The sequence below is a fragment of the Hylaeus anthracinus genome, unplaced genomic scaffold (assembly GCF_026225885.1).
Source record: "Hylaeus anthracinus isolate JK02 unplaced genomic scaffold, UHH_iyHylAnth1.0_haploid 3, whole genome shotgun sequence".
Classification (NCBI taxonomy): Eukaryota; Metazoa; Arthropoda; class Insecta; order Hymenoptera; family Colletidae; genus Hylaeus; species Hylaeus anthracinus.
The window spans coordinates 10,827,582-10,843,280 of record NW_026535284.1 but is presented as its reverse complement, the minus strand read 5'-3'; the positions used below and the strand labels follow the sequence as shown (position 1 = coordinate 10,843,280).

The 15,699-nt window shown below is 39.8% G+C and overlaps 1 protein-coding gene across 6 annotated transcripts in view; it reads right to left on the bottom strand.

The window, feature by feature from the left end:
- Window positions 1-4,750: 4,750 nt before the first annotated feature.
- The window catches only part of LOC128893435 (hemicentin-2-like), a 287,387-nt gene continuing 276,438 nt past the window's right edge, over window positions 4,751-15,699 (bottom strand). Inside the window, exons 13-17 of one of the 6 annotated variants that reach the window (XM_054154348.1) lie at window positions 14,443-14,787; window positions 7,262-7,549; window positions 6,033-6,127; window positions 5,091-5,375; window positions 4,751-4,891 (exon numbers count right to left, since the gene is read on the bottom strand). In XM_054154348.1, coding sequence (XP_054010323.1) covers window positions 4,814-4,891; window positions 5,091-5,375; window positions 6,033-6,127; window positions 7,262-7,549; window positions 14,443-14,787 — 1,091 coding nt within the window. In that variant the 3' untranslated portion in view covers window positions 4,751-4,813. The remainder of the gene's footprint in view (window positions 4,892-5,090; window positions 5,376-6,032; window positions 6,128-7,261; window positions 7,550-14,442; window positions 14,788-15,699) is intronic. The other 5 variants (XM_054154350.1, XM_054154352.1, XM_054154349.1 and 2 more) reach the window with 5 other exon arrangements.

Sequence of the window (15,699 nt, the reverse complement as noted above, 5' to 3'; positions counted from 1 at the left end):
TTATTACACATATGCTGCGTTCACTATTATACTTACATTACTTATAATGTATTTATAATATCCAGATAATATCGTCTTACGTCTCTATACAAAAATAATTACAATAATGATCGTTATTGGCATAGGCAAAATCGTTATTTATTGAAATTTATTGAGCACAATTATTTTTTTTTTCTTATTTTACACAAGTAAACCTATATTAAAAGTCATTTAAAATTATAAGATCTTAATTAACCTCTTATACGTACACACGTTTATAGATGCGTATGCTTGTATAGTGTGTGTATATTTATATTTAAATTCATTCTGTAATACCTACAACGCATACTAACAATATATCAAAGTCTTTTGTTACACTGGTAATATGAATTTTTGACAAAATACTGAATATTTCTTCCATCTTCTACCTTTATCATCTCCACAGTTATCTCTTCTATTTTCGCGTTATTTTCACGCCGGTGTGTTCGCCTGTATTTCTAGCCTCACATGCGCGCGAATTCGAATAGCATTGAAGAACGTTCGATAGTACAATTTTCTTTTTAATTTCACGTGTGCTTACCCGAAAACCCTGATCAATTCGTGATTATTAAGAATATTTTGCTGGTGAGCAGATCGTTTGTCATCGGTCAGGGGAGTCGAATGTCGAGTAAATCGAGTTTCTAGTTCTCAACCCGCGACGCGACAAATCGTTCACATTGAAACCAAAGAACCAAGGCGACCAAAGGCACATGTGCTCGAATCTTGGCGTTTACACACCCGAGCACATGTGCCCTCGCTCGTTCTGGTTCTTTCGTCTGGGTTAGGTGGCTTTATACTCACGCTGTAGTAGAAGTAATATATTTCGACTGCTCAAGGCTACTTCTTTCATTATACTCTTTTATATATTCGAACATTTTTAATGTTCATAATCGTAGAAGGGGACTCGAACCCATCACTTTCAACGTTATAATAAATAACGCTTGCATCGGAGACTGCCAACCATTAGTCCTTATTATTTTACACTAGTTCTTCATTAATATAATATAATCGAACAGTCTCTAATTAAATCTCGGAGCCCCCTGTAGCCTTCTAAAGCTCACGTCTTATCGCTGTGGGTGGAGGTGAGCGATTGGAGGTGGAGTGATTCTGTGGCCTTGAACGGTCAAAACATCTCGCCACCGCCACGTTTCCGAAGTCACGCAGAGACGAACATGAAACATCAGAACGTTCGCGAAACGTATCCGGGCGTACATTCGATTATAAAAAACGGTATAAAATTCGTATTGTGATTTAATCGAGCTTACGAGAAAATTCAGTAATCGATCGAATGGGAAGAAACGTTTAATTGGTTGTAAGCATTATTTTTTTTTTTTTTTGTTTTCTTTAAATAGATGTAGGTGTGTCGTTGACTAAAGTAATGTAATGGTACGTAGAGCTACAATATTATCGATAGTCGTGTTTTCTTTGCGAGTAAACGCGAGCTTAAAAATATTAGAATTCGGCTTCTTAGGTCAAACGACCGTTCCTGTCGTTAACTCGGATCTCGACGCAAACAGTGGAATGTGCTTTCGCGATTTGGAGAGTCGTTTACAAGTTATCCATGGTCTGGCAAGTCGAAAGAAAGTTCAATGACCTGTTAACTGTTCCAGAACGCGCAAACGATTCGATTACTTATACCGTGGGCGAAAGTAAACACGAAGCTCGAAGATGCAGCAAGTGAAACGAGCTGGAATATCGGAGACGGGCAGAATTTTATTCGTTTAATAGATACGAATGAAAATTTCGTGCTATTTTATTCGATTGTATGGTTATTCCGATGAGCTTTTATTCGTTGAATCAAAGGTCTGAACGTGAAATATGATTTAGATCAGTGTTTTCCATTGGATCATGTCAAATATTTATTAAATCTTTTAGTTCAAGAAATTTATAATTTTTTATTTTAAATCCTTTCAAAGAGTTTGGAAGTCAACGATTTACTTTGTTACTTTTTATTGAGCAAATAACATGTGAGATATTGTTTATCTTGTGTTAGTTTTTTAAAATTTTGCCCATCTTCGGTCGAAATAACGCTAGACGATTTTGCATATACTATAAAGGTATGGAACAATCTCGAATTTAATTCGAGGCGCAGCGCCGTTTGGCTGCTGCGGTTATGGCACGTGTTACGTAATGAGAATCTTCTTGTACACTTTCTTCTTCTGACACTTCCGATGTGCAACCATAATTCGACTATAACGTAGGGTGATCATATCTGTAGCGCTTGAGGAGTCTTCGCAATTTAGGGTTTTCAAAAAAATGGAACATTTTTTGTCCATAATTATAAATCATGAATAATTATTTGTTATTAACCATTTATTTTCATCAGGAAAATCACATTGTAGTAAAGTATAAAAATTTAGTTACAAATGATCGTATTACGTCAGACTTTAAAATTGTGTAAGAATACTTATATTTATAACTGGACGAAGTAAATATTAAAAATTCTCAAAAATGATCCATTTTTTGGAGCGTTAAAGTGAGAAGACCCCGCGTAACAAATATTCCCTTACAGACTATAAATAATATTCTCCTATATAGTACAATAAATATATAATAAAGGTAAACAAGTATCTAAAGAATGTAGGTTGAAAATACTGCTAAAATCCTTGCATAGTTAGTAGAAAATTAAATAGAAACTTAGCATAAATTAGTCAATACGAAATCAATACGCAACTAATAATATTATATTAGTAAAATTATCATAGATTGATATTAAAATATCGGCATGTACCGTTGATATAAAAAAAATTCATTAAAATAAAAGAATAGTTTCAATGCATAGCTCATCATTGAAAATAAGAAATGATACTTTGGTTACGACAGAGCTTCTATACATGAAATTCTAATAACTCCCTAGAAATGGCAACAGAATGTGTTGTTCTTGCCTTCTTATTTACTTTACTCGCGATACTTTCCAATTCGATGGAAGAATACGATCACCTTACACCCGTAACATTTTAACTTAAACGATTTAGGCTAAATAAAGATTATTATGGAAATGTCGGGTAACTACTACATTCAAGGGAAAAAAGAACCATGTCTCCCCTTACGGCGATTAAAGCTTCAAAATGAGCAACGATCGTACATACAGAATGAGTCTAAGATAACCAACAGACGCGTATATATTTATATATATGTATATTACTTCGGAAATCGTCAAAATTTTTTCATTTTTAAAATCTCTATCCACGGTTACATAACATTGTTACAATAACACCGCATTTATCTAGACCCGTACCGTACACGGAAATTTCGCGTCGCTTATGTCCAACAATAAATAATTAAGCCGCTGAAAAAACACTTCATATCAATTTTCGACGATCATCATCATCATCATCATCATCATAGAACTATCACTCTCTCTCTCTCCCCTTTCAACTTCACTCCGCAAACGTAATACTAAACGAAACAAATTCATCGTCTTGATTGTATAGCAGTAATTCTTACTTGAGAACATTGTTGCAGTAATAAAAACGTTGTGAATATCTCAATGAATGATAATAGATAATTCTGGATGTTATTTCGTATTATAAAATATATCTGATAAGATAACAGTCTCGACAAGATTTATACAACATTTCCTTCGCTAATTTCGTATTTATAATAACGAAATGCAAATGAAAAACAAATATACAGATAAGACGATTATCGTATCAAATATATTCCCATGGGAAACTTTTATTGCATTTATTTTTTCCTTGTATAGACATTCTTTGTATTTGAATTAAATCGAAGTGTGCAATGTAACCGCGTTTAGATAATTTAATCGTCGAGTCGACGAATCGCGGCAGAAAAGATAGTATGCAGTTCCTCGAGATCTCGTTTCGTTTTTCGTTATCATTTTTTTTATATCTTTTTTCATTACGGACGGCTGGAAAGGGCCCGCCAATTTGACGCTCTCCGATATATTTAAAACCATTACTGCCGATCGCTGCGCCATCGGTCGTTTCACCCGCGAAACAGAAAGGTCTTACCACAGAGTAATGTTACAGATGCCGAACTTCCACTAAAACCACTCACATGAAACTTTTCTTCATATGAAAGTTTACTAAACAATTACCAAATGTCCCACTCATTTCACTAAACCAAGCCTTGGCTGTGAACGTGGAAAATATCCTAATTAATTAGGGCCCTGCAATTCCTAAATCTTAGAAGTTACTTCATATATCCTTCCAGGCAGTGTTGCCAGATCTTCCCAGACAGTGCAGAGCGCGGGGACATGTTGAAAATATTACAAGAATCAATTTTTTCTAACTACTTTGTCATAACAAATAAATAATTTCCAAAATCACAACAACGTCGAAGTTAGGCCTCTGTAAGAGAACTCTGTGGTCTCACTACCTCGAGATTAGGATCATGATCTCTCGAAACCACGTCGAGAGACGACGGTCCATCCTCTCGTTACGATAACAAGTTTATCACGAATCATTCGGAAAGTATATATAATATATTCGTACTATACTTCGCGCAAAACATTTTCATTTTTTTTTTTCCATTTTTCGTTTTTGTTTGGTTAAATTACTTTCATCCGTTCACCGTTCAATGAACCTTCTGTAACGTTCGTACGAGAAGTTTATAACGATACACGTCGCACGACGTTCCGCGCGAACGAGATACGAGGAACGTCGTTCGTTTTAGTTCTCTTACATTATCGTGTTACCTTTTCTTCTTCTTTTTCTTTTTTTGTTCAATTTTTTTTACCTTTTATTAAAGAGTTTAACTTTTTATTAACGGGTGCGTCGAGAAACGTTTAAGAGCAAAATGTTGCGTCGATCGAGATCGAGCGATCTTAGAATCATGTCGTTGGCGCGTTCGAGGTTGGGGGTGTGTCGGTGCGCCACAGCGAACTGCCCGATTGGCTGATCGTGGTGATCTGGAAAATGTTGGAATTTTATATTCAGGCATATTTTAGATCGGAATCACGGGTTTGACGAAGAATCTAGTAGTCCTTTTTTGACTTAATATGTTAGATGTAGATTTAAGAGTACTCTTCAACGTTATTTGCTGGAGGCTTTGGGGTACGATATGCGTTCAAACTGTAAATTACTCGTGCAACAAAGACTTCACCGTACATTAGTTGTCACCTTATTGTCGTGTCCGATTAATGGGGTTTCTGCCGTGGTTTCGTCGTTGGTACGACTCATGTACGGATGCGGGGGTGGCACGTAAATCGGCTTGGAATGACTGGCGACTTGCGCGTAAATCGTTGGTTCCTGGATTGGCTGCCTACGCGTTAGGGTCGACATGGGTAGCAGTTGTGGTCGTTGTATATTGGGTACTTGGACTGACTGATAACAATTAGGCGGTATTCGTCGGTTGCTTCGGAGCGTTAGTTCGGCATACGTTAGCTCTGATCCCTGGAAATCGCATAAGTTGGTTACCTATTAATTTGTCGAGTAAGTTATAGCTCAGCTCTCGTAACTTTCATATTTGAAATACTCGTGGTATTTTTAACGATTCCAGAGAAATGAAGTCGGTTGGCATTAGATTTATTACCAACTGTGCTTCTACACAGAGGATGGGTAGCTAAAATAAAATAGTTATAAGTACTTCAAATTATAATTAAAGCCAATCATTACTTTAAACACAGTATAATTACTCCTTTAATTTTTAATTTATTTTAATTGGTTGATGTTCGAGATGATTAGCGTTAAAGTGGAAATTTTGTACATGGGAGAATGTGGAATTATCAAGTCAGAAGTTACAGTTGCAATCAATTTTGAAAATAATAGGAATAATAGGATTTGACGTTAATCGTGTAACACGGTGTAAAAACTGTCGAGTCGACGAATAAAAATGTGCTCGAGGTTAAAATGTGCCTCTAACGAGAAGTAACAAGGAAAACCACGACAGTTCAAAAGTTACGAGAGTCAACCCTCGAAAGTTTTCATTTTATTCAAGCATCTTTCTCCTTCTTTTTAATTCAAGCTTTTTCCTATTTATTTCATTCGCGACACGTGTGGTACACGGTGCAACGTCGGGTGCGCAATTCAATTAATGCAATTCGTACTCACGTTATTGACATTGGCAAAAGTACTTGCGTCCGTTCGTGGCTGGTGTAAAACGTAACGCGGTGAAGTACCCTTGCACAGTTCCGCGTAAGAATTTTCTGTGGAAAAACAGTTCAAAATGATTGTTAACAGTTCTGCAGGTTATTTGCAAGGACTTCTCGTCGTCGAAGTAATTGGCTCTTTAACATGTTGGCTGGCGAGTGGTTTATTCTTGACAAGTCTCAGAATATTATATTGTGGTTATTACAGGTTACATTGCAATTTATAATTGCTTTAATTGACGCAGTCATTAGTTTAATATTATTGGTGGATAGAATTGGATATATGTAGATAAATAATACTTACGTATTTAGATATGGTTTAGTATGTTCATTAGATTTTATAGATATTAAATTTTTTGATGTTTTTGGTTATTGGGTTTATGTCTGGATTAAGAATCAGATATATAAACGAAGAATAATTATACGTTTAATCTATAACTATGTGTATTGATATGATTCAGTCTGTTCGTCAGTTCCACGGGCATAATTAATATAATAATTGATATTCATGATTTAAACAATAAATTACATATTCATAAACACCGTACATATTCATGATAACATGCATGAAAAACAGTGAAGAAACAAGGGAGACGACTTTGCTCGGAAATTTTTCTTCTTTGATTCCCGTTCCCGTTGACTTTTCAAACAGATTGTTTGGCCGCCTCGTTACGATGCCGTCTCGCGTATCTTTTCTCGCAATGTTGACAAAGCTGGCAGTAATTTCACGGAAATATCAAAGTAACGCAACCGAGGGTAACAGAACCTTTTAAAAGAGACCATTCCACCGGCACCTAACGAGCTAATTGCCGTCATTTCTTTTTACCCCGGGGTTCCTTCGCTGCTCCGACCGTGATATCAGCTACTGTAAAATGCCGTTACATTAATTCTTCCGCTAGGTTGGAGCCTGCTCGAGAAGCTCTACCACTGACGAACCTTACTGAAGTTAATCAATTCGTTTTATTCTTCATTAAATGCTCGACGAGTACGAAGATCATAGTCTCGCGCAAATAACATCGAACAACTTTGTTCGGGCGTGATCTTTGACCGATTTCCCGTGTAATCGGCATGTTAAACCTAACTACCACCTTTCCCTCCAAATAATTAAAATATTCCCAAAACATGCCTATTTTTCGTCCAAATCATCGGGTCACAGCAAACGCGCCACCAGATGCTCGTCGAATTACCTACCATTAGCGTGAGGAATTATATCGGGGTCCTTCTCGAAGCTCTCGATGCTGTCCGAGTTGAGAGGTAAGGTCGACGATTTATCATGTGGAGAGGAACTGCCGGTGCCGGACGCGGCCAGGTTCGCCATGCCGCCGTCGTCGTGAGAGTCCTTGTCCTCCTGGGGCCTCGGTCGATAGCGTAATCTCACAGCGAGGACTATCACGAAGATCACCAGTAGGAGACCCGCTGTCGCGCCGACCACTGCGCCGAGCAGTGGTCCAGACAACGAAAGCATCACCGGGGTGAGAGCTGGAAATCGCGGGATAAATGCTTTTCAGTTCTCCTTCAGTTCGCCACCCCGAGGAGATTGGGATTTGATCGTTGAAAGGACGTTGATCTCGCGAGGATTTCCTTTGGGGAGGCTTGCATTCAGAGGGATTTCGGGGATCCAGGGGTTCGCGTGGCTTGATTTCTCGTCTTTGCGTTATATGTGCGCGACCACGGTTGCGCTACGGACGCACTACACCCCCTACTATTTTTTTCTTTTCTTTTTTACTCTTCCCGTGAGACACTAGACACGTGTTGGATACGTGGGATGCGTGTAGGGGGGGGGGGGAAGGGGACACAGAGACTCGAGGTGCAAAAATTTAAATCAACAAAAATCCTCCATGTAATTGCTTTGCACCCTCCAGAAACAATTCCGTTTAATTAATCAATCAATTAGTTCCCGATTGATTTTTACAGTCGCGCGCAGCTGAGGTAAGGAGTTCAAACAACGTTTCGCGTGATTCTGATTTATTTGTTTGCGCAATTACGTTCGGCAACTTGATTTACGTTCGCGGCGCATTGTAGACAATAATGGATTAATATCTCGATAATAAACGAGCTTCGGGGCTGATTAACTATGGTCCAGTGCGTTTCGTATTTAACCATCGACAATTATGTAAATGAAATCATCGCGGGCTGATCGTCGTTTCCGGTCGCGACACAGTTACGGATGAATGATCAGTGAAAATAAGGAATTCAATGCAATTGAGGAGGGGGGTGGTTAACCTTTGCACTCGACGCAATCTCATGAGCCATTTAATTTTGAAACTCGCATATCTTTTTACATACATTTCCCCACATTAATTTACTTGCCCATTTCGATGTGAAAACTTAGGGAAGCATCTAGTTTTGAAAGAATTGCACTTCCCCGAAGTTTACTCTGCACGCTCGCCCAACAAAGTTCGCCAAACTAACGACATTCGAGTGCAAAGGGTTAATTTTATCGGTGTCGCGTGTGTTATCGCTTAAATATTGCACACGGGGACGGTTAACGGTCCGTTGAGGATATATCGGGTAATCTCGACGAGAAACATACATTTTTCAAGCCCGCACGCGGGGCTGGATTCAGTCCTTGCGCGCCGCAACGTCCGCGAAGCTCGCGTTAAAATTAAATGAACTTTAAAATTAGAATCGCCCCCGTGTTTTTATTCGCAGTGCACGTTTTCGTTTTCCGTCCGTTCACGAGTTCGCTGTTTAATTCGTTAATCAAAATTTTAGTATCCATTACGCGACGCGCCTCCAAGCATTTAATCAAAGCAATAATTCTCGACCCTTGTTGACCCGTTTCCGACTCTCTCAAATAAGTTAAGTGGGCAAATGAAATATTTCTTTGAAGAAGTGAAATTTTTTTATTTGATCTGCGATGTTTCATGTATTTATGGTTTCATGTATTATGGTTTTTTATTTTTTCTTTACAGTGGAAGAAAAATTCTATAATTAAAAATGAATCCAATAGTTTCCTAGAAAACAAATTTCAAATACGAAAGATCCAATCCAAACTCCAGTGTGTTAAGCAACCAGTACCAAGTATGTTAGTGTTAGTACCGCGACCAATGTCGACGACGACCATAAGAGCCATCGTCGAGGCGGTGGAAAGAAGCTGTGCGTTATCTAGGCATTTTTCACACTACGCTCGAGTTGCCGTGGCAAGACTCCATCATTCGCATGCAATGACAAGGTCTACAGAGAAACAGGTGAAACATAAATCTACGGTCAGAAGCGAAAGCGCGTCGTTGCAAGCAAAAACGTATCCCGTGACACGTCCGTTTCCTTTCGACACACGTTCTACTGCCACGTCGAATCGCCGTGGTACTCTGACTCTAACTAAAAAAAAAAAAAAAAAATGTGAAGATTTATAAAGGCATTAAAGTTACATTACATTAAATTAAATATAAAATAAATAAATTATATTACATCCTCCCTTTTATTATCAACAAGGTACACCTCCATCGTTATTTTTAGAAGAATTTTCCATTCTCCGCGACAAAATTCACGTCGAAATAAATTAAACCGCGAAACTTTTAGTCATCTCTAATTATTTCGAGTACTTCGGTTTGCAATTGTTAAAATACGAACCGCAACAGGAGGGCGAAAATAAGAGACAAAGTTTATCAAGAGCCTCTCTCCCCCCCTCCCCCCCCATGACATATCCACAAAGCGAATCCCAGCCAGAAAGAAGTACAAAGTGTCACCCTCGAAATGGTTTTTCATCAGACAACAAACAGTTTACGGAGACAATGGAGGCGGAGGGACGAAAATGGAGCACTCGGTGTGCCGCGAGATCGGGCAAATGAGTGAACGAACGCGTCAAATAAATGATGACATTCTAAAAGCGTGAAGAAATTTCTCTACGTGATTCTCTTCTCTCTACGTGCACGGTTGGGGGTTTCCGAGAGTCCCTCATAAAAAGGAGATCGTAAAAATGTACGCTTCCGGCGATGCGATCGTAAAGGCACTTCCGGTTGCAATCCTTTCTTTCGACCAGTACCTTTACTCGATATGTTCCAATGAATAAATCTGATCGATAACTAGCGATTGAACAAGCAAAATACTGTTGATCACGGATGATGATGTCATTGAATATCATTTTTGGAATGGTTGATAGTACGTCTGTATGAATTTTTGGACACAAAAGTTTATCAAAAAAGATCAACTTTTACACTGAGATTTTCCAAATTGATAACATTTTTACCCATCGCTCTATATTTTTCCGTCATTCTGGAAACATTCGGGAACAAGCTCCCGCAGGAATTCTTCGATTAGCTCGTTCCGTTCGGAAGTTATTTGTTTTCCAAGGGAAGAATGCCATTTGCCCGTAGCGTGCCGCGTGTCTCGCAGATTAATCGAACCGACTAATTTCGAATTAATCGATTATACACCGGTGTAACGCTGCCGTCTGACCGTGTTTATGTCTGCAATGCCGCTGGTATGGTCGATCGAATCGATCCTTGTAAGCGGCGCCACCGACCGCCAATTAGCCGATTCAGTTTACGAGGCTTGTTCCGAAAGTTTTCAGAACGGTGGGAGCGAGAGCATGTTGATTTCATGTTCGTACACGGGAGCAAAGTATAATTCTGGACTCTACCATCATTACTTGATTCTTTCAATTACTGTTATACCATTCTTAAATTAAGAAAATTATTGAATTTCTCTTGGTCGTCGAATTACAATTTCATTCTCAGTATAATTCGTGAGCACTTTTCGAATTTCTGTCTTGCATTCTTTTACCTCAAGAAAAGGACACATGCAAGACTCGTGTGATTTTTTCTCCCATCCTAATCATTCTATGGATGACACCTTCTGGTGGATCGCGAATTCATCGGTTAGGCTGGTAATAAATCTAGGATGTAGATGCACTGTCCAGAACTGGACTGGCATTCACCAGTTCGAGATTAATCAAAATCCACTTAAATTCGCGAACTCCTCTAAACGACCAGCCCTCTTGTTCTGCTCCCGTGATTCTAAGTTGATATTAAACGCAGGGGGGCCTCGTCGGATCCAACCCTGAGACGCCTAGATGCTCCCTACGATTCCCAGGATGGGAGCCCAGTTAATTTGAAAGCGATTTTATATTTCTGTCGGCATTCCTTGGATACATTATTGCTACTAGTCAACTTAAACGTACCGCGCTAACGACGTTCCAATTTTTCCCGACGAGGGGGACGTAATGGCCACTCTGGAATCGAAATTGGACGGATAATCCCATCGAATAAACAGTTTGGGGGAAGTTCGTGCGATGCTCAAGTGTATTCGAAATTAACTTGGGCGCAACTTGATTTATAATTGTAAAATTAATTGGTGATAGAAATAAATACTTGAGCGTTTTGAGGAATCTTCGTTCGAACATTATCGATAGATAATTGTCATAGGAACTTCAAATTCAATTCCTGGTTACGAAAAAGATGTGAAAATCTTTGTATTTTATACACTATATATTTACAACATCGATATTTCGAAACATATTTTGTAATTTTCCACGATTCAAAACTACGAAACTCCACGAAATCGCGTCCGTCGCTATCACCGAGGTCCAATTACGGGGCACATTCGTTTATTTATAAAACTAATCGAGTGCAGGATTTACGGGGAAGCCTCTACCAATGCACACAATACACGGGGAGGCGCCTGGGAGCACGTTTATCGAACTTCTCTGCCACGACAGAGAGGAAGATCTGGGTTCAGCCGCAGACCAATTTCGGTTGAACGTCCTCGAGCTGGTTTGCACGTACAAACGGGTTGTCTTAGTGGTGTCCCTTGGAACCGGAGTTCCCTACCATCCCCCTCCGAAACCCCTCGACTTCTCTTCTGTGTACGTAGGGCAACCGTTTACAGGATGTATACGCGGGGACCTCTGGCCACGAATTCGCGGAGGGGCCGTCCATTTGCATATTCGCGGTGGTTAGCTGAAAGACGTTTTGTAATCAGGTTCTGCGGCCCGTTTATGGTTCACTTTAACCCGTTAACGCGGCAACGGACGTTTAATAACCGCCGACACGTTACGCGAGCCCCGAGGTAATGTCCCTTTACAAATTTAATCAGCACAGGGGCCGTTTCGATGCCGAACAGAGCTGGAAGGGGGGGGGGGAGGTGTAGGATCGGGGGTGGTTGCTGATCGTGTAATCTCGTGGATTAAATTGAACGTATTCGAAACGAGCCGATTCGAGGATCGGAGGTAAATGTTTTTAGACGCTCGAACGAGCCGGTGGAAACGTGTCGGGGTCTACCGAGTTATTCTGTTCGCTGTTTCAATTAATGCCTTTGCGTTACGATTGTCTGCGGTTGCAACGGTGCAACGTTGTCACTCGGGAGACGCGAGCGAATCCTCGCCTTTGTTGATCTTCCGTTTGAGCGGTGTGTACAATCGCTGACTCCGCAGCCGTCCCAATGGGAGATTTTGATGATATTCGACCTGGGGATGAATCCAGTTTTGGGGAAGAATAACAATGTAGGAAGTATTTAGTGTTGAGAGGTAATTTTTTTTTTGTAGGAAATAAAAATTTATGCTGCGAAGAACTTTGAATTTTGGGGACAGGAGTCTTAGTGAGTTTTTTTTTTTTTTAATTTTATTTTGGAATAATTGTTTTTTGGGTGCATTTGTCAAGTATTAATTTTGTGTCTTGAATATTTGAATGTACGTAGTGAATATATTATTAATAATTTTATTTTTCGGTACGACTCAGATATAATTGATAGACTTGGCAATACTTGTCTCAAAAAGTGCCCACGAATTCCTTGTTTCAGTTGATCGTAACTAGTTCACTGAATAATCTGTTATCCGAATGAAATTGTTCATCGACTCCCGTAATAATCCTTCCTTAAAAATCTTGCAAGAAGAATGCACCAAGAAATTCAATGTAGAAAAAAGTTAATAGTAAGATCCTTCAGTAGGATATGCTAACAAACGTTGCGATTCTCGTTCGATAAAATCTATCTTGCGGGTCAAGCCGGATGGCTGGGTAATCCAACATCGAAATCGATGGTCAGTTGGTAGATTAAGCGTAGATTGTGTTCCCTCGGATATGTTGATAGATAGATCCGATAAGATGATCCAATGGTTTAGCGGTAAAATTGAATTCTATTCAATCGGGTAGCTGGTACCGGATTAGTTTTAGATTGCGGTATATCGGAGAATCTGAGTCAGCTTTGACTGCGGGGTCGAACGATTTGACGACACACATATGTCGATCCCGTGTTCACGATGATTCCAGAACCATTGGGGGGAGAGGGGGGAGCGTCTGGTTAATTCCGATGGAGGCGAACGTTAATTTTGGATCAGGTTTTCAGTCGGATTTGCTGGGATGATCCAGTGATTTAATGATTAAAGTGGGAAGCCAATTGATCTCTACGTGATCCTGGATTTAGTCTAGATTATGTTCGGTCATCGTGAATTCCGGATTAGGGAACGGGCGCACGTTTGACAGCATAATTTGACACTCTGATACTGCTCGCTGATTCAAGATCGAACCCTCATTTGCATGATATCGATTACCATAATCGAATATTCTTCGTGTAACTCATCCGTTCTGCGGTTAGAATCGAGGAATTTTTATTTTCTTCTATTAGGTATCATCGTGTATTTTAAAATTATATTTATTTCGAAGAGTTCTATAGAGTATTATATCTGTAGGGCTATATTATTTGTTCAAATGCAATGGTGCATATACATTCAATGGTCGTATTGTTTTTTTTTTCTTTTTTTTTTTTAAAATAAAAATGCATATTATTAAATCCTTTCATTGTTGTATGCAAGGAAAGTATCACGTTAAAGTGTTCGAAGAAGATAAACAAATGTACATGCACTGTTGCACTTTATACATAAGATAGGTCCCTTCTATTAACTTTCCTCTTAAATTCTTGTTGAATTTTTTCAAAATTAAATTCTAACTCAGGGCCAAGATTGATGATCTCGATAAAAATCTACACTCCCGGAAGCTTCCATGTGAAAAAAAAATTGGTTTGAAAGATCCATTTAACCAATCAATTAACCAGTCAACCTCAAAGCAATAAATAACTGCGTTATCTCCTCAAAAATAATTCACGTCATCGTGGAAATCGACCAGTCGCGGTTCCTAACCAAATTCGTATCCCTCCCGCCCCCGCCCCCCCCCCTCCGCCAAAAAAACAAAAAACATCGCGTGTAAATTTCACCAGACGACGATTCTGGATGAGATTTAACAGGACGACACGCGAGATTGATCCTCGCGCGACGAAATGGGATTTGAAAATGGTTAGCCGCTTCTCGCTCGATTCTGGGATAGGTATCTCTGGGTATCGTGATGTTTTGCGAGCCGTGGACGTGGATATGAGGTTGTTTTGGTGAAAGAGGTTCGCGATTGCGCGCGCTGACTCGAAATCGAACACTAGCTGGCCCCTACCTGGGTATCGTTGATGCTCCTGTGTCTTACCCTCCTGAACAAAGTGCGGGCTGTGGAGTTCGATGGCGTCGCTCATCGCGTGCTCCGTTATGATCCTGAGGGAGAGCAGCAGCCCGGAGTAACTCCTCTCAGCTGGTAGATTCGTGATCTCGAGCATGCTAGGCGTCATGCTAGTCGCGGAGGCGAGCAGACGCCTGGTGTCCGCGTCGTAGACCTGGAGCACATAGGTGGCGGTTCGCGAGTCGGTGTACTCGCTCTCGGCGCAGCTCACCCTGACCGTTGTCCTGCTTTCTTCCCTGATCGTACAATTCTCCGGTGGTCGGGGATGCGACAGCCTTTCACCTGCTACCACACCGGGCACAACACACCGTCCTCAGCCGAACTTCTACTGCTACTTTGTTGGGGGACTTTTATTGGGATTTTATTTTTTTTTTTTTTGGTCTTGCACTGGGGGGTGGGTTTCGTATTTTTTTTTTGTTTTTAGGGGTATCCTTTGGAACACGGGGGCCAAGATCGTGAAACTAACGACTTCATTCATAATAGAAGGATTTTGAGCAATTGTTGCTCAAATGAATTTTTTTTTTTTGTTCAAATAATTGTATATTTTATTTATGTCATATACCACTCCCAGCTTGAGATTCCTTCTATAAAATTTTCAAAAATTGCCGAATTAATACACTTCAATTATAACCCTTTCACTAACCCCTTCTCTTATTAACCATTTATTTTTGAAAAGAATCCAAATGTTTTTGGTCTCGTAACCAATATACGTGTAGCTCCCATAATAGTGAAGCTATAATGACATCCATTAGAGGGAATTTTAGTACAACGCTCCCTGTGACCTAAATAGCTTCAAAATTGATATTAACTTGTGCAAAAATCATCTATCCTACATTTTCAATTTATCTACATAAAATTACCTTTACATTGGTATTACTGCTATTTCAAACGTGTCGCCTTCGGCGTTTCGCGGTATGCCAGTTTCCAGACGCAACTGTGCACTTCTTTAACCCTTTCCGTATCAAAAGATGATACCATAATGGACGCGAATTGAATTGGTAGCTCAAGGCCACTTTCCCAACAGCGAATAACGTCACAAACTACCTCTTACGATATGGATGTGTGCTTTGGTATTTGAGGGACGGAGATAAGGACGAGATGTAGTGCGGCAAAGTACTTGAAGCAGGGGTTCTCAAACTTTATCGGTCCATAGCACCGAGCTATCGAGTTGTTTAACAATTTTTTTTTTTTTTTGAA